This window comes from Typha latifolia, chromosome 11 (genome assembly GCF_019914945.1).
Source record: "Typha latifolia isolate L0001 chromosome 11, TyphaL0001v2, whole genome shotgun sequence".
NCBI classification, from domain to species: Eukaryota; Viridiplantae; Streptophyta; class Magnoliopsida; order Poales; family Typhaceae; genus Typha; species Typha latifolia.
The window spans coordinates 9,110,067-9,134,947 of record NC_133096.1 but is presented as its reverse complement, the minus strand read 5'-3'; the positions used below and the strand labels follow the sequence as shown (position 1 = coordinate 9,134,947).

Here is a 24,881-nt window from a genome sequence, read left to right as displayed (position 1 = left end):
AGATGTAGTATATTATACTGTCTCCTCGTGACGGTGTTTCTCCCGAGCAGCGGGATTCGGGATGCGTCTCCTCGTCTCCTCGCCTTCCAATTTGTGAACATCGCCATGCGATTCACTTCTCCTTCGCTTCACTCCGTCGCCGCCTCCGCGACCAACTCCTCCATGTCGTCTTCTTCTTCTTCCCGCTTCAACGTGCGTTGATCCTCCACTCCTTCGAACCCCTCGAAACCCTAGCCGTAACCCTGACGCCATTTCTTCTCTTTCGAGCAGGCTCGAGGCCGGAATCCATGGCGACGAGGCTTCTGCGACCGGGGGCGGCCGCCGGCGCCGGAAGGCGGCGACGATGGCGTGTTCGTCAGCGGTGACTCGCACATCAAGAACGTGAGGGACGCGAACTACGAGATGCGTCATGGCCAGAGAGGCGGCGCCGGTTGGGTTCCTCGAGGTGCTCCGAGGCAGTCGTACCGCCCGCGAATCCCTTACTTTCGGCCGCCGCCACAGTGGTATGGTCCTCCGCCGGCCGGAAACGGGCACCCTCCGCCTTATTGTTATCCTCCTGCTCCAGGATTTGGGCCTCCGCCGCCGTCGTATGGTCCTCCAGCGACTGCATATGGCGCTCCTACGATTTCCTATGGACCCTTTCCTCCGCCTAAGGTGGAAAACCCTCAGCCACCACAGCCCAGGTTAGCAGATTATCGCCGGGACTGGTGCTTTGCTTCTTCACAGCCGCCACCGCAATCTGGTGAGAGCTGTTATCTTTTGTTTCGCTGGGGTTTTAAATACATGGAGAGTTTACTGTTTCAGGCTATACGATTGAACGTTATTTCTAAATGAGGGAGCTTGCAAAACGTGTGTGCTTGGTTGCACTTGAACCGTTAGAATGATGATTTATTTTATAATGTTGATTGTACTTGACAAAACAAGTTATTGAGATAAGGTAAATTAACTGTGTTAAGTAGCAGTTTGTGCATATGTAGCTGAGAATAAGGTCAGTTGTATGCATGATTCAAAACATGGTAGTTGATACTTATTGTAAAAAAGGTGTAAGACTGTGTTGTGTAGCTTTCTTAGTTTTTGTTATTTCCTATGGTTGTCTACCAATACACTCATAATTTAAATATGAAATTTTACAAGTCTACCCATCAAATTTCGACTCCATTTCACTATTTTACCTATAAGTTAAAAGCGAACGAGAACTTTTCAGTTTTAATTCTCTCTCTCTCTGTCTCTCTCTCTCTGTTTTTTTTGAGAGAGAAGGAGATTCAGTTACTTCTGTTGTTTGTCACTTTATCCTTTTTTGTACTTATCTTTTCACTGCATAGTTATTTTACTTTTCAATATTTTGGACTCCTTCAGAGCGTTTTCTTGTGCTCTCATACAACATTCTTGCTGATTACCTGGCTCGAGAGCATCAATCCAAACTTTACTTTCACATACCTAATTACATTTTGGATTGGGAATGGAGGAAGAAAAGGTTACTCTTTGAGTTTGGATTGTGGTCCCCTGATGTAATTTGTCTTCAGGTAAATTCTTTTACAAATATAACGACCACTTTCGTGAAGATCTTCCATTTTATTGTATTTGCACCTAAATGAGGATGGTTTGCAAGCATTTAGCTGTTTTTTTTATTGTTCTGTTGCATTACAATAGCTGCAGTGGCCCTCATCTTATTAGTTATTTGCTAATATCACTTTTAGGAGGTTGACAAATTTCATGAGCTAAAAGAAGAACTGGCAATCAGAGGATATAGTGGTATATGGAAGGTAATTTTTGGACTCCTTTGCCTTTTCAATTTGTTTTAATTGATATATTTTGATGTGTATAAATTAATATGTATGAACTTAGCTAGGTTTCTACATAAAGTAGGCTAGGGAGATTCTATGTGAATGAGAATGCTAAAATTGTTCAAGACCATTATAGTTGTGTGGATTTTTCCCATTGGCTGACTGCAGTTATCTGATTCTGAAAATGATCCTTCTATTGTCTCTATCAATCAGTTTAACTGCATAAAAACAACTCAGAATTAGCTGCTTCAGACTGAGATTTTTAGATAATCAACTATCATAGATCAAATAAGATTAAAGCATTTGTTCTGACACTAGTTCTACTTGCTCTTAAATGGCTAGTTAGCTTTGTTGAACTTGATGTTTCTAATTATCTTAGACAAAAAAATTAATAAATCTTACTTACAATAGGATTTAGACTGATATTTTAGATAATCAACTATCATAAATTAAATTAGATTAAAGCATTAGTTCAAACCCTAGTTCTACTTGCACTTAAATGGCTAGTTAGCTTTGTTGAATTTATGTTTCTAACTATTTTGGACAAAATAATAATAAATCTAACTTACAATAGGATTTTGTGGCCATCACTACTTAGATAACCACGTGCAAGCACATATTTCCAAATGGAACTTTCAACTATGAGAATCTAACAAAACCTATAGTTGATTTTGCTTTTTTAATATAAAAATGTTAAATCGATCGTGCAGATGCGCACTGGAAATGCTATTGATGGGTGTGCAATCTTTTGGCGGGACAATAGGTAGATCTCTTAACTATTCTGTCTATATATATTAAGGTTTAATTATCTATCTTTTGATTGCATTTCTATGATTTGTATCATTAACATTAAGTTTTTGTACCTTTTCTGTTCTATTTATGTTGCTAATACAGAAATTTTGATGATATTACAGAATAAACTCTTTTAACATATCTTTACTTGATTTTCTAGGTAGATAACATGAATATGTACTGGTTATCTTAGATGTAGTTTCATTAGGATTTCATTGCTAATTTAGAATTAGGATATTTTAGTTATCATTTTCCTTTTTTGCATCAGATTCCAGCTACGGCATGAGGAGCAGATTGAGTTCAATAAACTTGGACTTCGAAACAATGTAGCGCAGATTTGCGTTTTGGAGGTACACTCGATCCTTTGCCAGATTAATTTATATGAAGGTGTTCATGCATGCATTCTGTTTATCTTTCAGTGGGTAACATTGTGTTGTGCCATTTAAATATAGCGGCATTCTTTTTCTTGGCCAGTCAAGGATTCAAGGCCCTGTTGGAAATGATTCTGCATCTTTGCCTTCAAGGTACGTATGTTCTTTTGGAAAAAAAAAATATTATTGTCCTATCTTTGTTCAAAGCAACCATTATCAGGGCATTTAACATAAATTCTGATATTACCTATTTTCAGTGTACCCTAGCCTGAATGGCATCTTTTTTTTCTTTTTCTTTTTTCTGTTTTACTTTCGAAGCCCAAGCTTGAATCTTTCCTTTTTGACATCTATGCTTCATTAATTTCTCATGTCAATACTTAATGCCCAAAGGTCCATAATTTGTATCCTATAATATAAGTTCTCTTGCAGTTCCAACCAATCAAGACATGCTAACCAAGTTGTGGTGTGTAACATTCATGTTCTCTACAACCCAAAGAGAGGCGAAATTAAAATTGGTCAGGTATTTGGATACCCTATAACATGGATCTCTTTCAATCCCTTTATGCATCCATTCATTACCAGAGAAAGAACTTTCAAAATTACTGTCTTTTCTATTTGTGATATCCTTAAGAGTTAACAAGGCCTTTCCGCACTTTCTTTATCTTGAGGATTATGCTTGAGAGCATATTAGCTACAAGTAATTTTCCTAACTTCAGCTTTTGACAGGTAAGGACACTCCTTGACCAAGCTTATACTGTTTCTAAGCTTTGGAATGATGCTCCAGTTATCATTTGTGGAGATTTCAATTGTACACCAAAGGTAAGCTTTCTTGTTTCTTGCCCACTTTACATAGTACAATCTCTCCCTCCCTCTCTCTCTCTCTCTCTCTCTCTCTCTCTCTCTCTCTCTCTCTCACACACACACACACATGTTTATGTATGTTGTGTGCATTTTTATGTTCACACACAATTATCTTGATTTGTGACATGCTTTTTCTTTTATATTCAGAGTCCACTGTACAATTTTATATCTGAGCAGAAGGTACAATTTTTATTATTATTCAGATATTAGATAATGAATTGGCAAACTTCATGGTTTAAACTTGTTTATTTCTTTCTGACAACCATGCAGTTAAATTTGTCTGGACTTGCTCGCACTCAGGTATCAGGACAATATTCTGCCAATAGTAGCGCACGAAGGCCTTATGCTGCCTCTAATTTTTCCAAGTAAGATTTGCCTTTAATTTTCTCCAAGTAAGCATTGGTACCTGATGATAATGTTCTTTTCTACCTACATGAGCTTCTCTTCTGAAATGTTTTTCTTTCTGTTGCAGTTCTCATCCATCTGTTGCTTATTCAGATAACAAAGAAATTATTTCTAAGGTAGGAAGGAATAATTGTGATAATTTTATACCTCAAGATGACATGGCAAATGCAAATTTGGAGTCAAATCCTAATAGTGACACTAGTCATATAGGTAAAGCAGGTATGTTTGCTGGTTGGTTCATTGTGGATAATTGAGACAAATGTAGTTCATAAAGGGATAATGTCAAGCTTGTGTTGAGTTGGATAGTATCTCTTTATATACAGATGCAAATGGGAGTCAGGACTTGGCACCAGAGATTGCTTACTGCAGTAAAGAATGCTCTGGTAGAGCCCAAAATGAAATTAGAGGAGAAGACATGGTGACAGACACTCCATTTTCTGATATCTTAAACAGTCAGGTTCTTAAGTCAAATTCCACTGAAGTAGTAGATAGTATGCATAAAGATTTATCTCTGGAGAACCACGAATTCTCTGAATGCAGTGATTCATCACTTGTAGAGAAAGACATATCTGATCCTGAAATTTCAACTAAATTTAGTTGGACTTTGTCTTCTGAAAGTAGCAATGAGAGTTCTTTATGTGGAGAGGCTGCAAAGAATCATCTAGCTTCTGAATCTATACAGGACAAGAATGTTATTTCAGCAGAGACATCATGCGACGTCATCCAGGAAATTTTTGTTGATGTCAAATTATTTGCTCTACATGGCATGGAGAGCTCAAAGGATTTGACTGCTGAAAAGGAAAGGGCTGATCCACTTGTATCGGGTCAAAGGACTTGCGATAATGGTATGTCAGAAGTATCTAATTGCTGTGAATTTTTGGGGAAGTTTCCTGATTTGTCTCTTGGTGAAATCAAAGATGCAAATTCTTATGGATACCATGGTAATTTTGTATCAACAAACTGTGAAACTATCATTCCTAAGGCCGTTTCCAATGATTATGCTCCTAATCAACTGGAGTTTGAAGAAACTATTAAATATTCAGGGGATTCTGCTTCTTCCTTTGGCCTTAGTCTTCAAGGAAAAATTCCTGATGGTAATCCTGAGGGCGATTGTATATTTCATGATATATCCAGCTCACATGAGAATTCTGATCCAAATTTTTATAAAGAGCTTCTTGGGAGTGAGGATCCACAGGAATGTCAAAATGAAATGTTCCCAACATCATTAGGACAAAATAACTCATTATCCTGTAAGAATTTGCAGAAATGTTCATCATTATTCATTGACACTGAAGAAGATCCCTGCGGTGCTAATCTAGAGAAGTTTACTTACAATCCATACTTGTGGACACCAATGGAAATTAAGGCTGCATCTGGAGATGAAGAGTGCACTGCTATTGAACACAATATGAAGTTAAGAAGTGCATATACAGATGCAGAGGTACATAATTCTGTCTCATTTTTCAAAGGAGTCATTTATTGTAGCAACATTCCTACTTATATTGCGAATACTTTAAATTTGTCCCATGATTGGTCATCAACCTCACCATTTATTAATTCCATCAGCAGTAAATTGCAGTACTTTCCTATTTATTACCCACAGTGGCTTGGGTTAAGGATAAGGTATAACTAATGGACTAATAGAGAAAGGAGCATAGTTTTCCTTATCTGGCAATTCATTAGTGCTTTATTCTTAAGTAAAGTTTCCAAGTAAAGTTTCCATCTCCACAGAACTCCACAAACACCCAAAATACATTTGCAATGAAAAGATAGCCATGGGCATGTGATCATAGAGAAACAGATAGTAATAAATTGCAAAAAGTTATTAGTTGGACAAGGTCTCACTGCTACCCTAGTGAATGATATAGAGGATCTTTTTAGCATGATGGATTGAGATAATTTGGGATCTGTTATGTTTCTTCTCAGCAGGATTATGCGGGGACAAAAGATTCCACTAGAGAACCTCAAGTCACTAGTTACAACAGACAATTCATGGGCACTGTTGACTACATATGGTGAGTAACCTTTTGCTAACTTGCCGTGTGTACTGCTCATTTCTCAACATGCATACCTGCTTCCTGTTCTTTCCCATAGTTTTATTAATTTACACTGTTCAAGGTTCTGATAATGAAATTAAGGTTCATGAAAAGTTCTATAGGGATTAGCATTAAACAAAAATAAAACTTGCTATTTTTTTTCTCTGAAGCATATCACTGTGATTATGCCTTAGATTTAAAACTTTCTGTGTGCACAATTGTAGACAGTACATACGGACAGATCTTGTAAGTTCATCCATATTGTGTAGAACCAGTAGGATAATTCCGAGGTATAGTGTATCACGATAGCAATACGGAGCTCAGTTCTCTCTCCCCCTGTATTGTTTAAAGGATTCCTTCTTCTCAGTGATTGTTTTTTTAACGCAACTAGGTAGCTTACAGATGTGGCCAGCCTGTCTAACCTAAAACTTGTAACCAATATTGCTGGTTTCCTTTATTATATGTCGATATCTATTCTGGTCCACTAGTAACTGATGATTGTTCCTGATGAATTACAGGTATTCTGAAGGTCTGCAAACTGTTAAAGTACTGGATACACTTCCCAAACATGTTTTGCAACAGACAAGTGGTTTTCCTACCAAGGTACTAATCTTTGACAGTTCATTTCATGGACAGCCTATCAGCAAAAAATTTCAAAGATAATCCCCATGAGCTGCTACGAATTTCATCATTCCTTTTATCCTTTTAATTTTGTTTCCTCTTGCAACAATAGCATGCTGCATAGACTGACCAGCCTCTTTCTTGCTTCACAGAAATGGGGAAGCGATCATATTGCCTTGGTTTGTCAGTTGGCTTTTGCTAATGGCCTCTCCACTAAATAGGTTAGTGGTCAAAGATCAAACAGTTGTAACGACAAAAGGGCTCGAAATGCGTAAGGTTCCTGCGGATGTAGGACTCGAGGATGATGAGATGTAAGCAATCCTTGGCGAGAGGCAAACCTTACTATGTGGCACATATTAAGCTTGATACGAACTTCTTTTGCTCTTCTTTTTGATCAACAAACAAGAGTGAATGAACCAATTTATTTGCTATGCATTTGGCTGAAATATAATTTACCTTTTCTCATCTCAGAATGTATTTGTTTGCCTTAGTAGCCTAGAAGTAGTTCCCCTTTTGTAAGATATTATGCTTGTTAGATCGTTCGAACCACTTTCTTAATTAACTGATTGACCCTGTTGCCATCTCCCCGGTCTGCTGTCCTAATGGAAACCCATGAGCTTCTTTTCTTTCTTTCTGGGATGCCAGCATTACTGGCAGTAAGGTTAAAAGTAACATCCATTATCTTAAGAAAAAAAGACATCTTATATTGTATTCTTACTTCTGAGTTAATACTTTGCCTTTTTCACCCAACCAAAGAAAAAAAAAGAGTAAAAGATCAAAAATCTGAGGCCACGTTTCAGTGTTTTTGAGCGGACGAATTTATGTGGCCTAGGCTTTAAAAAGTATTAAACCTTCGCTCTCCTAATGAAATGGATTGTATACGTCCACCTGGCGTACACGTGATCATGTTCCGAGGGTCACGTGCGCCTTCCACGTTAGAGGGAGAAGAAAATTTGCAATCTAGTTCGATGATTTTTAAACAGAAGGATTAAGGGAAAGAGAAGTGAGTCGTGGAAATGGCGTCGTCGTCCCCTCAGCCGATCTCTCTCCTGGCGGAGCCAATCCGCAGCAATCGATCCAAACGTTCCTTCGCGACAGCTCGTTTCAGAGCCTCCTCGGACATCCCCGTTCCTGATTCATTCTCCTCGGCTTGGTATTTTTCCCTGTCTAAGATTCTTCTGTAATCGTCGTAGCACAACGTTAATTTCCTCCTTCCATCTCTTTTAGGTTTTGTTATTGTAGATTTTATGTACTAGTATTGAGAAATTTGACTTACGCATGACCAAAATGAAACCATTTTGACTCCTTTCTGTTGGTAATCAAGCGTAAGTGGCGACGAGACGAGAAAGATTGCAGCTGGGCCTTGAGTTCATGATCTGGTTTCATTATGCCTTGCAATATAAATTTATAAAATGATTAAGTGCTAATTTATAGAATTGTATGTTAAATGTTCTGTATTATTCCCCGATGGTAGATTTCATTTTATTAACGCTCATTGAGTGAACTAAATGTTTGCTTGGCAAAATAATTGTCAAAATGTGTAAAAAGAAAGCAGAATTACTTAGTCAGTTACACTGCATGTGAACTTAATTTATAGATGTCCATCAAGCATCTCATGTTGTACTTTTGGCTTTGGCAATATATCTCCATTTGGTTACATACCGAGGCACATCATACTTGCCCAATTATTTGTATAAAAAATGTCTATCATATAGTTGCACTCTTAGATTCTTTAAATTCTTTCCTGCGCCAATATATGACTCCTCCCCCCTCTGCCGCCGCCACCACCCCCATCTCTCTCTGTGGTTTTTCATTATTCAGAGACATGAATATTGTCTATCCAATCACATATTTCTAGTTAAGAGGTCAGTAAACCAAACATTCCAGCATAGTGTTGCTTATTTAATTCTATGAGTTGAGTATTCAGACACACCTCATCAGCTGTCTTTTTGCTTGCTTATGCCAGGATATTGCTAATATCATGTTACATTGGGTTTGGATAGTTTTTTAATCATCTTTCTTGAGATCTATATTTGTTCATTAATTATTTCCTGATTTTACCCTGGTTCTGCAGGCTCGAGTCTTGCAAGAAAAAACCTTTCGGCCCCAGACTCAACGTAATGTTCCAAACTTTAGTATGAATTGCTCTGCATCTATTACAAGACTACATATCTACTGAAATCATATATATTTTTCTATTTCAGTTTACTTCAGAAGAGGCTGTGCAGTGCCAGCTTGATGCCTTGAAGTATAATGATCAACCTCGTCAAGACTATGGGATAGAGGTCATGTACAGGGTAATTTTTCACTTGTGTGATTACAGCATTTTTCCTGGCGTCATTTTTGTAGACCCAGAAGTGATCAATCTGATAAGATAATTCCAATCAGTTTGCAGGGTTTGATCCTTTTGAGAGGTCCGCGTATTTTGGACCGCACTTTGATCTGGGGCAGGTCGGTGAGCTTTCCATTTCTTCAAGTTAGTTTCAAACTACTAAATATAGTGAACTTTGTTTTACTTGTCATCCACTGTTTTATCAAATTTATGATTGCAGTTTGAGCGTTTCAGACGGATATTTCACCATTCAACTTATAGGGTTCTGCTTTCACATAAGGAAAGGAAGATACTAAGCAGCTTGTGGGTTGAAGAGGTATGTCTATGGGTAGATTTACTTCTGCAGCCGTTTAACCTCAAATATGTTAAGCTCTCTCATTACCGTAGCCGACGAGATCAAAACTAGATATATTCTGATATTTGAACTTGCTAATAGAACCGATTCAAACAAAGAGTTTGGATTCAAGGATCGCGGCCGGAGGAAGAAGAGATCTTCCAATTCACAATGGTCCAGGTTAACATTGTGCCCTGCTTTATTTAAGATAGTTGGTATTTATTGTTTCTAATCGATTGACACTACTATTATCAGAGAATTGGTGGCTCTTGGGATGGTTACTGGTTAACAGAGAGCTTGCTTCATGATGGTGATGGATTTTCTGGTGGCGTGGCTTATTGATGGACAGATTCAAGCATGCTCTTGCATCTAAATGCTCTAATCTCTAGTAGACTTATGGTGTTGTTGTCTATGTCTCATGTAAATAATATTTCTTGTATGAGGTGGTTTCTCTGGTTCCATATTAATTGTATAGAGATAGTTAAAAATCAATATATTCATATTTAAGTGTTCTTCATGCATTTGCCGTAATTTCCATCTTATTGCTGACTCTCTATTGTTACCTGGCCTTTTTTTTTGTAAAAAGAAAAATTAATCCGACTTATGTTTTGCTAATACAATATCAAAAGATATCTTAAAGCAACACAAATAGGGTTTCTTTATAATTTCATAAAAATAAGGGGTTGAATTAAGAATAGTGAAAAGGTTGGGGGTGAAGTGAAATAAATACATAATGTAGGGTGTAAAATGGAAACATGATAATATAGGGTGTGAAATGAAAACATTATGCGGGGGCGTTGAAATGAAAAATTCTCTGATAAAAGAAGAGACACGAAGAGAGGAGAGAGAAAGGAAACGTCTCTCTTTCCCCCCAAACATCACCGGCGGTGAAGGAACCATATCCAAGATGATGTCCGGTGGTAGCTACACCACCATCGACAACCAGAAGGTCTCCGGATCCGTCCCGGTATTTATGCCTCCCTCTCTCCCTCCTTCCAATTCCTCTTTTCTTAGATCTCTTCCTCACTTCTCTCTGCTCCATTGCAGGCCGCCTCTGGTCCTGATCACGTCACCGTCAAATTCACAGGTGAGTTATAGGATTAGGTTTCCACGAGTATCGCAATTTCATTCCATGTCTCGATTTAATTGATTTGGTTTCCTGCAGAGTCCAATCTCCAGACTTTCCCTCCATCCGATGCGCAGGGCAAGATCTCCGGCGTCTTCCGGCCTCCGCAAGATGCCGACGGTACTAGATCTGGATATCTTCATCCTTCTATTTCGTTTCTTACTAGTATATTGGATCGAGATCTGATCTAGGTTTTTGGATCGGCTTGGGTAGATACGTTCTCGAAATTGGCAGGAGGGAGCTCCGAGGAGTCGCAGCCGGGCGGATGGTTCCAGATGTTCAGCGTCTCAGCTTACAAACCCTACTTTGATGTGGATACATCCGATGTCTTGGAAAGGATCAAAGACTCGCTATTCCCATTTAGAGGGAGCTTTAATGATAAGACCTCGGACAAGCCAGATTTGTATGTTTTCCTATTTAACTGGATGTTTTATTGAATCATTTGCTCGTTTCTTGCATTTTGATTAATGTTTTATTTTTTTGTTTCCATTTGGATCCTTTTAAGTAGACCATTTCAGGATGGTATCTCTATTAGTTCCCTTTATTTAGCAACATTCTTTTTTAACTATAGAGAGCACTAGGAGTTTAGGATTCTTATGTCTTGCGCATTGAACTTTCCTGCAATGTCTTGGGGTAATGAAATCCTTGAAGATTGTCATCATTATCTTTCGGGCCTTTACCTGTCATTCTGTCAAGAAGGGATTGGCGAGACTGTATTCTGCAGTGTAATTTTACCCAAATCTGAGAGGGCTTTTGGAGAAATTGATACATTTTCATTATTGATATTTGGTTGATATAGTGAATATGTACTGTAAAGTGAACAACTTCTCGAGTAAAGCTTCAAATGAGTTTATAGGTTAAGACATTCTTGCCAGTCTTCTCAAGAACAAGAAAAGAGAATAGGGAAACAAATAAAACCTTAGGTATATGTAAATGCATTGTGAGGAAGATAGACGATGCTACATTATAGCTTAGGCTAGAAATGATGGAATTAAAGGTGGGAATGGTAGGGTCATAAACCTTGAAAGTTTTGAGTCTATGAAGTACTTATTCAGGTTGCATGTTGGCCATTACTTTGCACAGGATTGCTTTAACTTGTACTTATTACTTATTTCAGACAATTAAATGTTTTACTTTGGAATACACTTACACTTCTAATTTTACTCATTCTCAATAATTTAGATTTTTTACTCTAATTTTCATGTCAGATATTTTAGCAATTCGAAATATTTGTATTTGTCCACTTACGATTTTATTTTCTTTAGAACAGATATGGACCATTTTGGATATGCACTACCTTGATATTTGTGGCTGCTGCTATTGGCACATTTGTTACCTATGTAGCACATAAGTTGCAGAAGAAAGATTGGAACTATGACATTAACCTGGTCACATGGTCTGCTGGCTTATTCTATGGCTATGTAACACTTGTTCCTCTTGGTTTATATATTATTCTCAAATACTTATCGGCACCATCTGGACTCGTGCAACTTTGGTGCCTATATGGGTACTCTCTATTCATATTCATCCCAGCCTCGGTAAGCTACTGAACTGCAGCTAAATAGATTTATTTTGTATATTTTGTGCATTGTTCTTCCAGGGAAATTTTTTGTTCTTTTTGGTATGTACACAATAACACATTGCAAGCTTGTACCTTTTATATGGTTTGCCTGATTTGTTTTAGAAATTCTTACTGAATACATTTGTTTCAGTTTTCATGATGAGTATGGGACCAAACAAAGAAAAAACATTAGTCAAATTATGCTTTCAAGCAATGTTGATGCATCTCGATGCGACCTTTTTGTCAGGCTTAATCACTTAAGTTTTAATAAAGAACTTTTTATTACACAGAAAATGGTTTGAAGTTCTGATAGAGAGGGAATAATCCTGGCTGATTTTTAAAAATGAAGGCTGGAAGTTATTGTTGAAGGCCAAACTCAATGGTTTTTGGCGCAAGTGTTTCATTTTTTTTTTTTCCAAAATTGGTTTTCTTTGTTCATCATATTCCTCGTGGAAACCCAAGCATAGAGTTTCTTTTGTCTTTTCACTATATGTTATTAACTTATATACTCTCTTGGCCCTCTACCTAGCCTCTCCTGTAAGTCTGTAACTTGCTCATATTCTTTTCAGCTAAGCCATTGTTTTTGCGTTGCAACAGTGCCTCTCAATTGTGCCAGTGGAGATATTCAGATGGCTGATTGCTGGTGTTGCTGGGTTTATGTCAGCAACTTTTCTTGCCGTCAATCTTCGTTCCCATATTGTATCCGCTGGAGAGAGATGGTTTCTAATTGTGGCTGGGATATTTTTGCTGCAATTGGCTCTTGCTATGATTTTGAAGCTCTACTTTTTCACCATAACTGTAGGTTGAGGGTAAGATGAGATCACGAGATCTGCCCTGCTTTTGTTTAAAGACTCGTAACAACGTCATGACTTATTTTGATTTTTCACTTCTTTTCTTTTCTTTTCTTCGTTCCATTCATGTACTTAACAGCAGTCATTCTTATAAGTTGTAACTATGGGCTCTCATTGATCTATGGATTTGATAATTTTTGGTCTCCTAGTATTGATGGTTTGTTTCTTCTGTACTGCCAGCCTTGAAAATTGTTTCTTGTGAAACAACTGGACGATGGTGACGCGTAGGACTGTATGCCCCGTCCAACAACTGATAAATACAAACGAAAGAACAGAAAACGAATTTCTCTCCCTGTATGGCTAGAATTGATTTTTGAGTTCATGTCTCCAAGGGGCAAAAATTTCAGTGCAATTTTAATCCAAACTTCTCTCTCAAAATATATATAATTCTCTCAAAAAAATAACTAATCCAAAACTCTACAACAAACAACGACGTAGCTCTGTAATATGTTGTAGGGAAACAACTGAAATCTCATATCAATGCTAAAACATAAAAAAGAAGCTGTGTCAAACAGCAAGAGACGATTGCGAAATAATAGCTGTGAATGCCAATAACGTCTCAGTACCAAAAATTACAACAACAACAAAAAAAAAACTGAGTGATTACCAGCAAAAGGTGAATTTTCATATCATTCCGACAGCTTAACATCAACGACAAATCTCAACTTCCCAGAGATCCAGGTCTTGTCTGAAGGAAAATAATTGGAATTCATTTCTTTGGACTAACGTGGGAAAAAACCTTGCTGAGGACATAACAATCAGGTGGCGTGATGTTTGTATAATAGTTTTGAATTGTCTCTGTGATTTCAAATCCAAACTTCTTATAAAAGGCAATGGCATCATCATTGTTTGTCTGCACATGCAAGTAGATCTCTGAGATGTTTTGCTTCGAGGATAGATCCAAAACATGAGTCAGCAATTTTGTGCCTGTAAAAAACCAAATCATTTCTTTTTTCAGATTGCAAAAGGTATTTACCTCATCATTAAGACAATAGCCAGATAAAAAAAAATCAATGTTAAATGCAAAAGCTTGCAGAAGCTTCCGAATAAGGTCCCAATATACTTGATAATTAAAAGACAAGCTCTATCTTATTGTATAAAGAGGAAAGGCTCTTGGATTATAACATTACGAATAAAAAAGTGATTCTATGGCCTGTCAGCTACAAGCTCTCAAAATAATATAACAATCTAAGAGCAACACAACAATGTAAATAAATATTTGATATAGTACGCTACGCATTTGACAGTTGTTTATGTAATTTATAATTCCTAAGTCAAACTAGTATAAGAAAAGATCCAACAGTTGCAAGTCATAAGTAGAAAAATTCATTTCATGTTAAATGGGTGAAAGATTTCTTTCTATATAAGTCAATGGACTTTAGCATACTTGCAATTGCAATTAGAGCAACAAATGTATTTACTTGCAATACAAGAGCCTCTATATGGTTTTCAGTAACAAGCTATACATGATGAGCAACTTGTTATATTTGCATATCTTTAGATATAGTGCAATAGAGATGAGAACCAGGACGATTGAGGTGATATATTAATTGTGTTCCACATATCCATCAAAGTAAGATTACCAATTGTAAATGGGAGATATAATTCTGTTTTATTTTGATGTGGCTAAACCAAATGCGTCATCTGAAGCTTATATCCATTTTGGTAAGTCACAAAGACAAAGTAGTGTTTGTAGATATGCGTTAGGCAATCAGACATACTTAAAACTATCTTATATACATCTGAACTCTTATCTTACACAAGATAACAAAGATAACAAGAAAAACATTTTAAAAAGAAATTTATAGAAACAGTCAATAGAAAGTTGGAAAAGGGAAAGAAGAACATCAGGGAATTATACAAGAAATTAGACAATATAAGAAACAGAAGGAAAAAAAAACATACCAACTCCAAGCCCACGATATGGGGCCAAAACTCCCAAAGTCATAATGTAAACACGAACAGCTCCTTCTTTTTTCTCAAGACGGCATGCAATTGATCCGACACAAATGTCACTGAAATAAGCTACAAAAGGGTAGAACAATACCAGAAAGCATCAGCAACCTTTGTATATGGAATTTTACCTCCTTGCAATTTCAATCTTTCAGCACTATGATCAGTAATTTCCCGAATCTAGGAGCACCTTCAAATAATTTTAACTTTTGAGTTTGGAGTCCAGTTGAAGGTAAGGACCAAGGTTTTGATGTTCAAGCTTGATTGAAAAATTAAGGATCATGCAGCAATTTTATCGACCAGTTAATAACCAAGGTGCCAAAATTGAAAAATGTTGATGCTGCTTCAGTGGTACTCTTTGAGGTGGCATTGTTGGTATGATCATTTTGACTCATCAAGTACCTAAAACTTTTTTTCGCATCTTTTATGTTGGTGTTTAAATGATCACAGAGTGTAATAGAACAAGTTACAATTCATCGGTTTCACAAAATATGCATTTATCCTGTCTTCAGTAATTACCTTAAGATTGCAAGCAACACTGCAGTTCATTACAATACCTCAGCTTTCCCTCTGGTTCTTCAGAAACAGAAATAGCAAGTAGCAGAGGAACAAAGGAGAGAAAGCTAGAAAATAAAAGGAGAAGTCAAATAAAAAGGATGACAAAGAACGAGACAAGAATTCCCTAAACATTTTATAATGTTAGGGCTCCGTATGGACTCTCGTAAGGCTGATTTCTCCCTAGTATCAACAAATGTATCATTTTTTCAGGTTAAAAAATCTCCAAATCTTTCAAGTTTAAGTCAAATACTATTAATATTAAAGTATATATAGAACAGTAACCGCACCATTTGGAGGTGTGGTCCTTTATTAAAAACAAACGGTTCGACAGAGGGCCACGTTGCTAGCTAGCAACCCATATTCCAGTGCAAACTAATCAGAAAATCTAGCATCATATGACATATACAAGAAATGCGGGAAAGAATAGAAAATTATCGACATAAGCTTTTGAATGTACAACTACATATGAAGTAATCAGATTCTTCAAAATCCAAATCATGGAATCGGAAAAGATCACTGATGGGGACAACAACAATATCATAACTTAGGAATTTGAAAAAAAAAAACAAAAAGAAAAGAAAATCAAGAGAAGTTAAGAAAACTATCTATCTCAATCGAGTAATCTACCTTCCTTTTGCGATTTACGCTCGTCAATTATTAGCCACAAAAGGAGATACCAAAACCAAGAGAAGCGAGAAAGGTATCTATCCCTGGCACTAAACAAATAAAAATCGCATCCTCTACGTCTAAAAAGCACAGGCATCTGGTGAAAACAATCCAAAAATCAACCAGAAATGACTCACAAATCCGAATCAACACCATGGAGCGTCATTGCATCTAATCGCGTGCGATCCACATCGACCGAGTAGGGGTTTCAAGAAGGATCAAAAGACGGAGAAGAGAGAGGGAAAGGGGAGATCAAAGGACGGACCGAGCTTGGTGAATTCGCCGGAGGCGAGGGCATCAGCGTAGTACTTGTCGTTGTAGCGAACGGGGAAGAGCGCGGTGTTTAGCTTCTTCAGCTGCATCACGTTCTTGTCTCGGACGCCGTCGAGCGATATCGCCATCTTTCGCCCCGCCCCCATCTCCCTTTCTCCTCCTCCACACTCAACTAAAACCCTTCTCCACCCTATTATAAGAAGAAATAAATAATACCATTTCTCTGCTTCTTATTAATATTTCCTCCCTTTTAATAAGCCTCATCAAAGTATGTACTTATAATTCTTTTTATTATCTTCTCCGGTCTTTGCAACAGTATACTAAAGAATTTTTAGTAATCATTTAGCAACTTATTGCATAGTTTGTGTGGAGAATATTTTGGTCTTTGGATACGTTAAACATATCCAATAAATAAAACATAATGCACCACTACAAAAGATAAGAAAGACTTCATATTCAACTGAAAGAGAATAATAAATAATAAAAAAAGGGCTTGGATGACAAAGATAAGAGTTGAATGTAAATAATTGGAGCCAAGGGTTTGCTATTATGATGCACTAACAAACAAAATTAACATAACCAAAATATAATAAGTAACCACTTTGCTTTAATACAACTTAGTCGTCTAAGCAAAACGAATACAAGTCTGACATTAGACTTCGCTACTTACAAAATGAAAGAAAGTGAATCATTCCTCTCATTATATTTCTCCAAAAAAAGAAAAAAAAAATCATTCCTGTCATATCTCATTTGATTAGGACCAGAATTTGCATACTTCTGTCCACTTCACTGATTGGCATGCATCACTTGCAAAGTTAGTAAATACACTGTATATACACCATATAATAGCTAGAAATCTAACATATATTCGCAAGGGGCTATATCGCTCAATTAGTCAATCTTGCTCTTTTAGCCACACGAGCAGCATGCTGATGCTAATTTTACAGTGAACTAGTAACCTGAGAGGTTCCCTAGCTCAAGGCAATATCTAAAAAAGACAGAAATATGATCCTAGAATATGAACTACGGAATATGCAAATTCATCATGGCCAACATTGAGCAAAATGGTGCACCAGCGTTAATTCGACTGACATACACCTGAAGCCTAAAGGGCTACATGCTGTGTCTTGCAGAATGCTTGCAGTAAGGAGCTGTTGCGAGGACAACTCTGAAATCACAGGATGCATTCGAAATCTCCCATGTCTCTTCTTGGAGCAAAAATCATACAGTTGGAACCACAAAATGACATGAGATGCTGGTGTTTCTAGAAGACTCCTGCCTTTCATTCGAAAACTGCTTTTCGCCTATTTTTCAAAGCCAAAAGTTGCAGCTTTCCAACTCGTTTACTAAATCATCGACACCCTGGAACATTTAAAAGTCAAGTCTAGAAAAGATTGCATATTATCTGAATACAAAAGAAATGGATAAAGAATGCTGTCAAACCTTCCGAAAAGGTACCTCAGCGAGGCTAATTTAGAACAATCAGCACCCATAACACTGCTTACTTCATATTAAGGGTCTTCTTTACTTGCTTCCATTCATCGTAATGCCGCTGTAAATAATAACAAACTCATGTAAACAAAAGGAAGCTGAAATTATTGGAGTACAATACAAGTAATGCCATTGAGGATCACTTATACTATCAAAATAATAATAAAATCAGTCACACCTTATGCAATTTAGTAAGCCATCTGGCAGATTTCTGTTGTGCAAGAATCCACTCGACGGCCATATCATACTCGATTGTGTTAGGTTGAGAACAGTGTGAGGTTGACACGGCTTTTTTCTGAAAAGATAAGTGTAAACAAAAAAAATAAAGAGAAAATATCAAATAATATTCTGGAAAAGCATCATAATCACCACTACAAAAGATAAGATTTCATAATCACCATACCTCACGTTGCATTTGAAGCTTCAATTTATCAATTGACAAATGACCAGTAAGACTAGGCAATGGTTTTGGTACCTTAAGCAAACCTTTACTGCAGAAAAGGGGCCTGTAGTTAACAATATACCGTGTCAACAATTACCAGATCGTACTGAGAAGAAAAACTATTCGTTTTCTCCCTTTCGTAGGAGACAATCATACGTGTATAGGAAATGTAAGATACTGCAAACACAGACATGAAGTCTTGAAATGCACGAAAATATTAAATCAACATAGAATAGCCCTCAAAGATACCTTCCATCTGGAAGCACTAAACATCCCGAATTAATTGTTGATACTGCCTGATCAGCTGCTTCTCTTGTTCTGAAAATAGCATACGCTTGTCCTAAGATTCAAGAAAAAATATCATGACTAAGCAACTAGAATTTCTGAAAGCTGAAGTAACTACTACACCAAGCATTTAGAAAAGCAGAATAGAAAACCCAATTATCTCTTCAAAGATGAATAGACATAACAACTGTTTAATTGAATCAAGGGAAAGGCATACCATAATTAGGATCCCCAAATGTAGGGTGGTTTACAACCTTTGCAGTGCAAGTTAGCTTAAGAGCGTGATAGATGATATCCTAGTAACATCAGCAAGAAAATTTTCATTACGACCTAATATGGAGAGAAAGTCCTCTTTCAGTTTAGTGAAAATCCACATAAAGATGACTGAAAGCAACAAGGAAAACATTTCTATCAAGAGAAAGTCAAGCATAAAATGGCACAGGTAAGTGTCAGGAATCTAAAACTTGATGAAATTAAAAGATGATCAGCTAATAGAGCACCAGCTAAATTGCAAAAATCCAATTGATATTAGCATTGATAAACAACGAGGAAAATCATTTGAAACAGAAAAGACCTTCCGTGCTACATGAAAGGCAGCCAGTGTCTGCCTAACGATAAAAAGGAACATGACACAAGCTGACTCTCAGAACAGACAAAGTAAAAAATCTTACCTCCATGTCGGATGATGTATAGGATGGATCCAAATTCTGAATAAAGACAAGTGTCCCTTGATCATCAGCTTTCTGCAGTCTTTCCTCCCAAGGCTGAAAATTTATGAAAGGCAAATACACAAATCAACGATTTACCTCAATACAAAATTAAATGATTTTTCAGATAAAACCATACGGTGGCACATTTATTTTGAGCCTTGCATTAATATTTGGAAAAGCAACAAACTATCACTAGACACAAACTTAAGTGCCTAATAACTTGATGCATTTTCCAACTATGAACACATCATTTGAATATAGGTAAGCTAGGGGGTCACTCACAAGTCCCTTGAACCATTTGCTTCTATCCTGTCAAAACAATGAAGAAAAGAAAATTGTCAGCGGACAAAGTTGAGCACCTGTTGGTGAAAAGTGGCTGTAACACAAATTTAAAAAGAAAAGGAAAGCAACAATAAAATATTCCAAGATACATAGACAAGAGCTCAGCTCAAATGCTTACAGTAAGTGAAGAAAGAATTTCTCAAATGCAATTCACATTTTAATGCACAATATACTAAACATCTAATGCACCTTCCAGCACAAGAAACTTACAAGTGATAAGCCAGAAGCACAGAGGCTATGTCTACAATCTACATGAAAATATAGGCAGTACAGGTTTTACCATAAAATTAGACAGCAAAACCATCAAGTCATACCAAGAAATTCATTTATATGACACGAGAATAAAACATAGACACAGATAAACAAATTAATCAAGAAGAGAGTGTCAGCATCTACACTTTCATATATATATTTCTGTTAACAAATAAAAGACATGTATATATTAATGCATTTAGCAAAGCATACCGCATCTGGTCTTCTGGTCACTTCCACAGCTTTATGATAAGTCTTCTTTTCTTTTTCCACAGAATTAGCAGGAGCAGACTTCACAAATTCATCCGGACATTTATTCTCAGCAAGCTTCATCTTCGCCGATGATACTCTTTGTAATCGTGGAGAATCTCGACCAGATGCATCATTATCAAATCCAAAAGCTGAACTCGTCACACCAGTTTTATTATGCATATCATCATAGAAAGTCATTGAGTCGCGATGCAATCTCATCTTCTTTGAAGGTTTCTCAGAGGATAGATTTAAAGGAGATTCACTTTCAAAAGATTTGACATTCTCCCCAACACTATTAGTAACAACTTTACTTAAACTACCCTCTTCTTCAACAGAGCCAATTCTTGATTTCAGGGAAGTCTTCTCATCTCGACGGCATTCACCCTCCCTCGGATACTTGCCTTTTGTATTATTAATCCTTGTTACTGAATTAAGCATGTGACCAAGCTTTTCACCAACTAAAGATTCTGACTTTGATAGGGTACTCAAAGTTGGAGCACTTGAACCCACCTTCACATTTCCATCAATTGCATTTTCTTCAAACTTCAGAACTTCCCGACTTAAAATAAACTTGACTGAATTGCATCGAAAAGATATAAGATAAGAATAAATTCACAATATTACATCCTACATCATAATGACAAACAGAAATCCTAAGAATTTATTAATGCATGCCTTCAACGCCAGCAACTCTGTCGGGTAATTTTTCAGATATCTTGTAGTTTCCAACATCAAATACACGATAGAATATGTAGTCAGCCATTGCCACTTCTTCATCCGAAGGTTGTGGATTCCTCTCATCCTTTGACGTGCAAATTACACAGCATTTGCCAGCTAGTGCCTCCTAAAGTTTAAAAAGGAAGCATCATTAAGGAATCTAGTAAAGAAGTTAGCATCCTGAAGAATAAGGTCCAATAAATCAATAGAAGAAAAACATACATGGTTTTAGAACAATTATAAGTTCTGAACAAATAAATTTTGTTATAAGGGAATTAAATTTTTAATCTCCATATTACAATCTTGGGATCCTACATAATTCTGCAGCAAATTTCAGATCTGATTGTTCTCTCGAGTAGATAAAAAGATTCAATCTATACATAGAATAGCCAGATAGGTGAGATTAATACTTGAATAGAACAGCCGGTCCCTAGCATGGATAAAGGAAAGTGTGGTATGTAGCTTGACAGCCAATGTAGAACTTTTGTCAAGAAAACTGTGGAAATGGACCTTAAGAGGATTGACATTACGAATGGAGAAGGATCCATATAGGCAACCTCAAATAGTTGGGACTAAAGGCTTTGTTGCTGTAGTAGTTGTTGTTAATTTGTGAGACCGTAGGTTAGGCATCTAGGCCTAAAAATCCACTAGCAGCTTCCTAAGGCCTGCGACCATCCACCAGCATTGTAACAGAAGGAAAAGATCCTCCTTTTTGGAAGAGAGAACCATAAGAGGTTCAAGACTGGGGCACCTCGTTCTACTTGGAAGAACCTAACTGTCTAAGATATGCACTGAGCACATATAAACAAAAGATATCAAGGAATAAATTAATTAATCTAAATCAAGGTCAAGCCATTGGATAATACATAAAATATCAATCATAAGTTGTTTTTGATCTATTAACCCAATCATATATATTCATGTTCCAAAGATCGGTAACAAGTAAATAATAGACGTTAACTAAAGTGCACTAATAAAGAGACTTGTACAGAATTTACCAGTGGATTGATATCTGCAAGACCGGCACCTTCCCCAGAAGCCAAAAAGATTTCCTTATCCAATGGTACGTGATCTCCCAAATGATTTTGGATCTCATTTGCTTGGAAAAACCATAGAATCTTAATTTTCTTCTTATGATCCGGTTGCTCCCATATCTTCACTATCTTCCCAATATAAGGCTCAGGATCACCATGTTTAAAAAGATAAACACAGTCATATAATGAGTACTTCACATTATCAAATGTGAAAGACTCGTAAAATTGAATGTCCCTCTTTGCACCACCAACTCCTCTCCTTTTACCCCAACAAAATTGAAGATTATTACTAGTTTGGTCCTGTGAATTAGCCATTGCTTGAAAATTCAAATTCAAATAATGGCCTCAAAATGGATGTTATGCAGGTCCTACAATGATAACAAAAGGATATGTCAATAAAATCAGAATTAGAGAGTATAAAGCAATATACTGAATTGTTGTTGTCCCAAGAGATAAATTTTAAAAAATAGAGTAATTTGAGATAACAAAGATAATGAAGATCAAGCCATTTATGCATCAAAGTAAGCAGAAGGCCTATCTTTTTCCAAAAGAAAGTGAAGAAGATTTCAACCATATCTAGGCTGATATTAAAAGTATAGATAAATCTGTGTGTTAATATCATGGTTTGAAGTTTCACTTTTTTGGTTTCCATCAGTTTTGGTTTTCTTGGAAAAGGAAAGCTTGGGTCGAAACAAATCTATTTATGCAGATAGTAGTCTAAAACTAATGCTAAAACAAGTAATCTAGTTGTTTCCAAAAGTGCACCCCACGATTAAGAGAATTTCATACTTTCAAGTATAAGAAAGTCATCACATAAGACTTGATTTTAGGAAATTCCATTCTGATTGAATGGATGAAAATTTGAAACGAATAACAACTCAAATGATGGGAAAAAGGAAAAACCATCACTCAAGTCTTCAGTTTTGCCACCACATAGCTGGCTCTCTGGTTCCATGGCTTGAAATAGCCTAACCTCTTGGAAATATTACATAAATGTCGCAGATACTATACGAAGTACATCAACTCAGCAAAATAAATGCTCTCCCTAGATTCATATAACATACAAGGTCAAATTGTAATTAAAAATATCAAAATGCCTTCAAGTTGAAGTGGATATTTGGATAACATGTAAAACCTTATGCAAGCTAAAGTGCTAAACAACCAAAATCCTTGTCCAAATAACCTAAATTCTCGCAAAACAGTAACTTCTTACTCTCCCCCACTCGCCCAAAAAAAAAAAAAAAAAAAAAAAAAAAAAAAAAAAAAAAAACCCAGCCATTGAATAGAATGTCTCAAATCAAATGGCACAAAAGATGACCCCATGAAACCAAATAAGTATCTCAAAAGGGCACTCCATGTACCAAGAAGGATATTACTCTTGTTGGCCATAATCTATGTGTAACATAAAATGCTGACCTCCTAAAATTTCACTATTAAGGCTTAAAAAGGGGACGACCTCAAAGTACGTCACATTGAAAATTAAAATTGGATTGCTCCAAGCTATGACATTGGAAGAATGTTTGAGGTTATGCCCTACCAGTCAAACTAGAACCATTAAAAAAGAACAGCCATAGAACAACCCAACTAGTTTTCACATGCGTAGGAAAAAGACAATGGCAATGGCACCAATTGATTCTTACGGCATTCACCATTAACAAGCATTCACCAGTAACAATTGGACAATATCATAATGATTTAAGTAGCCAACATATATGACAAATGTGACCAGAAACTACACAAAAGTAACTCAATTCGTGAATCTGATGTGGAGAAAACGAACATACAAGATCTTTGTAACAAGAGAGAGAGAGAGAGCATTAAGATGATATTATTGTAAGCGAATCTTAAATACAAGACGCTATGCTGCCAACCTAACAGGCACTCACGGTATCAATAATCAAACCCTAAACCAGCATCAAGAACTTTTCTTTTTAAACAGACGAAATACGAAGGAAAACGCTGTACAAAATCAATCACGATGTGCTGAAACATGTACAACTACCTCTCTGCATTAGATAACTACGAACACAACAATTTCAAGGATAACAAAAATCAAGAAGAACCGCTGTGAGAGGACAAAAGAGTACCTTTGCCCAAAATAGACGAACCCATCTTCGCAGGGTAAACCCTAGAACGCAAGAAACCCAGGAACCCGACAAATGAGAACATGCAGGTGGAGGGTAAACCTCCCCCTACACTGGAAGGGGCCCAGAATTGTCTTCCTTCTTTCTTGGAGGCCGCTCCTACTACGGATATCAACGAGGAGGAGGAGGAGGAGGAGGAGAAGAGAGAAGAGAGGGAAAACGGAAACAGTGACGAAACCCGATGAGGCTTCCAGTGTTGCGAACTCCGTCCGTCTCAAGCAGCAGAGACGAAGCGGCGATTAGGACGGAGAAAGGTTGGGGGGAAGTATGCGAGAGCAAAATTGAGCAAACGAGTCCAGATTTTGAAGTGGATACGAACGCGAACGTTTTCTTGGGTTCGAGGCGAACCCACGAATTAAACCGGGTTAGGTCGAAGAATTGGGCCTTGAACTGGGATTGATCCAAGTCCAAATCCAATTCCAGCCCACTTAACAAATGACCGTGCAACCCAGGCTATATTGCTTAACATGATTATTCATATAATTACTTTGAATCTCAAAAAAAAATTAAAAAAAATGTAAGGTGATGATTGAGTGCAGATATGGAATTTTTGATTTAAGGGTTAGTAGGTAGGATTAGGAAAGTGACCCATTTAATTTTTTTTCTAAAAAATAATTATATGAGTGTCCAATTATGTAATTTGGATTCCTATTTTTTATAAAAAATTCTAATAATATCTTAAATTAAT

General features: G+C 36.8%; 5 protein-coding genes across 12 annotated transcripts; 3 read left to right on the top strand and 2 right to left on the bottom strand.

The window, feature by feature from the left end:
• The first annotated feature begins 24 nt into the window (after nucleotides 1–24).
• LOC140797450 (carbon catabolite repressor protein 4 homolog 6) lies at nucleotides 25–7,337 on the top strand. 4 transcript variants are annotated; one of them, XM_073150884.1, is made up of 17 exons: nucleotides 26–192; nucleotides 271–742; nucleotides 1,357–1,523; nucleotides 1,698–1,763; nucleotides 2,495–2,547; nucleotides 2,845–2,926; nucleotides 3,051–3,100; nucleotides 3,377–3,467; nucleotides 3,674–3,766; nucleotides 3,956–3,988; nucleotides 4,079–4,173; nucleotides 4,281–4,432; nucleotides 4,537–4,670; nucleotides 4,896–5,654; nucleotides 6,140–6,228; nucleotides 6,768–6,852; nucleotides 7,023–7,337. In XM_073150884.1, exons 1-17 carry the CDS (start codon nucleotides 106–108, stop codon nucleotides 7,089–7,091), a joined length of 2,577 nt encoding a protein of 858 aa, XP_073006985.1. In that variant the 5' UTR covers nucleotides 26–105; the 3' UTR covers nucleotides 7,092–7,337. The 4 variants fall into 4 exon arrangements, with proteins under 4 accessions (XP_073006984.1, XP_073006985.1, XP_073006982.1 ...); XM_073150883.1 differs by having other exon boundaries at nucleotides 25–192; nucleotides 4,281–4,423; nucleotides 4,537–5,654; XM_073150881.1 differs by having other exon boundaries at nucleotides 27–192; nucleotides 4,537–5,654.
• Nucleotides 7,338–7,835: 498 nt separating this feature from the next.
• On the top strand, nucleotides 7,836–10,053 carry LOC140797449 (uncharacterized). The gene is made up of 7 exons (XM_073150879.1): nucleotides 7,836–8,023; nucleotides 8,945–8,987; nucleotides 9,075–9,167; nucleotides 9,259–9,321; nucleotides 9,423–9,518; nucleotides 9,639–9,716; nucleotides 9,792–10,053. Exons 1-7 carry the CDS (start codon nucleotides 7,887–7,889, stop codon nucleotides 9,876–9,878), a joined length of 597 nt encoding a protein of 198 aa, XP_073006980.1. The 5' UTR covers nucleotides 7,836–7,886; the 3' UTR covers nucleotides 9,879–10,053.
• A 279-nt stretch (nucleotides 10,054–10,332) lies between these two features.
• LOC140797563 (uncharacterized) lies at nucleotides 10,333–13,222 on the top strand. The gene is made up of 6 exons (XM_073151118.1): nucleotides 10,333–10,503; nucleotides 10,584–10,623; nucleotides 10,702–10,782; nucleotides 10,876–11,065; nucleotides 11,933–12,200; nucleotides 12,821–13,222. The coding sequence occupies exons 1-6, from the start codon at nucleotides 10,339–10,341 to the stop codon at nucleotides 13,028–13,030; spliced, it is 954 nt and encodes a 317-aa protein (XP_073007219.1). The 5' UTR covers nucleotides 10,333–10,338; the 3' UTR covers nucleotides 13,031–13,222.
• Nucleotides 13,223–13,599: 377 nt separating this feature from the next.
• LOC140797562 (uncharacterized) lies at nucleotides 13,600–16,892 on the bottom strand. Its single transcript, XM_073151117.1, has 3 exons — nucleotides 16,517–16,892; nucleotides 14,980–15,099; nucleotides 13,600–14,001 (listed from the first exon to the last, which is right to left on the bottom strand). Exons 1-3 carry the CDS (start codon nucleotides 16,668–16,670, stop codon nucleotides 13,784–13,786), a joined length of 492 nt encoding a protein of 163 aa, XP_073007218.1. The 5' UTR covers nucleotides 16,671–16,892; the 3' UTR covers nucleotides 13,600–13,783.
• A 310-nt stretch (nucleotides 16,893–17,202) lies between these two features.
• LOC140798327 (protein ANTI-SILENCING 1) lies at nucleotides 17,203–24,518 on the bottom strand. 5 transcript variants are annotated; one of them, XR_012110817.1, is made up of 12 exons: nucleotides 24,137–24,518; nucleotides 22,014–22,417; nucleotides 20,974–21,142; nucleotides 20,260–20,873; nucleotides 19,735–19,761; nucleotides 19,414–19,506; nucleotides 18,960–19,038; nucleotides 18,707–18,797; nucleotides 18,419–18,521; nucleotides 18,194–18,310; nucleotides 17,968–18,076; nucleotides 17,203–17,886 (listed from the first exon to the last, which is right to left on the bottom strand). XR_012110817.1 is itself a non-coding variant. In XM_073152145.1 (12 exons), the coding sequence occupies exons 2-11, from the start codon at nucleotides 22,362–22,364 to the stop codon at nucleotides 18,026–18,028; spliced, it is 1,695 nt and encodes a 564-aa protein (XP_073008246.1). In that variant the 5' UTR covers nucleotides 22,365–22,417; nucleotides 24,137–24,518; the 3' UTR covers nucleotides 17,203–17,886; nucleotides 17,983–18,025. The 5 variants fall into 5 exon arrangements, 2 of the variants coding, with proteins under 2 accessions (XP_073008246.1, XP_073008247.1); XR_012110819.1 differs by having other exon boundaries at nucleotides 17,983–18,076; nucleotides 18,707–18,775; XM_073152145.1 differs by having other exon boundaries at nucleotides 17,983–18,076.
• Between the last annotated feature and the right edge of the window lie 363 nt (nucleotides 24,519–24,881).

What these genes read in the sequence shown, in the direction of transcription:
- LOC140797562 (XM_073151117.1), bottom strand. Translation starts at nt 16,670, where the DNA reads ATGGGGGCGGGGCGAAAGATGGCGATATCGCTCGACGGCGTCCGAGAC. An exon ending in CGGCGAATTCACCAAGCTCG is followed by an intron (nt 15,100 to 16,516) that starts GTCCGTCCTTTG and finishes ACCCTTTTGTAG; the next exon opens with CTTATTTCAGTGACATTTGT. An exon ending in ATATCGTGGGCTTGGAGTTG is followed by an intron (nt 14,002 to 14,979) that starts GTATGTTTTTTT and finishes GGTTTTTTACAG; the next exon opens with GCACAAAATTGCTGACTCAT.
- LOC140797449 (XM_073150879.1), top strand. Translation starts at nt 7,887, where the DNA reads ATGGCGTCGTCGTCCCCTCAGCCGATCTCTCTCCTGGCGGAGCCAATC. An exon ending in GGATAGAGGTCATGTACAGG is followed by an intron (nt 9,168 to 9,258) that starts GTAATTTTTCAC and finishes AATTCCAATCAG; the next exon opens with TTTGCAGGGTTTGATCCTTT. An exon ending in CGCACTTTGATCTGGGGCAG is followed by an intron (nt 9,322 to 9,422) that starts GTCGGTGAGCTT and finishes TTATGATTGCAG; the next exon opens with TTTGAGCGTTTCAGACGGAT.
- LOC140798327 (XM_073152145.1), bottom strand. Translation starts at nt 22,364, where the DNA reads ATGGCTAATTCACAGGACCAAACTAGTAATAATCTTCAATTTTGTTGG. An exon ending in GCAAATGGTTCAAGGGACTT is followed by an intron (nt 19,507 to 19,734) that starts GTGAGTGACCCC and finishes ATAAATTTTCAG; the next exon opens with CCTTGGGAGGAAAGACTGCA. An exon ending in TTAGTGCTTCCAGATGGAAG is followed by an intron (nt 18,522 to 18,706) that starts GTATCTTTGAGG and finishes TGTTAACTACAG; the next exon opens with GCCCCTTTTCTGCAGTAAAG.
- LOC140797563 (XM_073151118.1), top strand. Translation starts at nt 10,339, where the DNA reads ATGAAAAATTCTCTGATAAAAGAAGAGACACGAAGAGAGGAGAGAGAA. An exon ending in ACCTCGGACAAGCCAGATTT is followed by an intron (nt 11,066 to 11,932) that starts GTATGTTTTCCT and finishes TCTTTAGAACAG; the next exon opens with ATATGGACCATTTTGGATAT. An exon ending in TCATATTCATCCCAGCCTCG is followed by an intron (nt 12,201 to 12,820) that starts GTAAGCTACTGA and finishes GCGTTGCAACAG; the next exon opens with TGCCTCTCAATTGTGCCAGT.
- LOC140797450 (XM_073150881.1), top strand. Translation starts at nt 106, where the DNA reads ATGCGATTCACTTCTCCTTCGCTTCACTCCGTCGCCGCCTCCGCGACC. An exon ending in ACAGCCGCCACCGCAATCTG is followed by an intron (nt 743 to 1,356) that starts GTGAGAGCTGTT and finishes GGACTCCTTCAG; the next exon opens with AGCGTTTTCTTGTGCTCTCA. An exon ending in GATATAGTGGTATATGGAAG is followed by an intron (nt 1,764 to 2,494) that starts GTAATTTTTGGA and finishes TCGATCGTGCAG; the next exon opens with ATGCGCACTGGAAATGCTAT.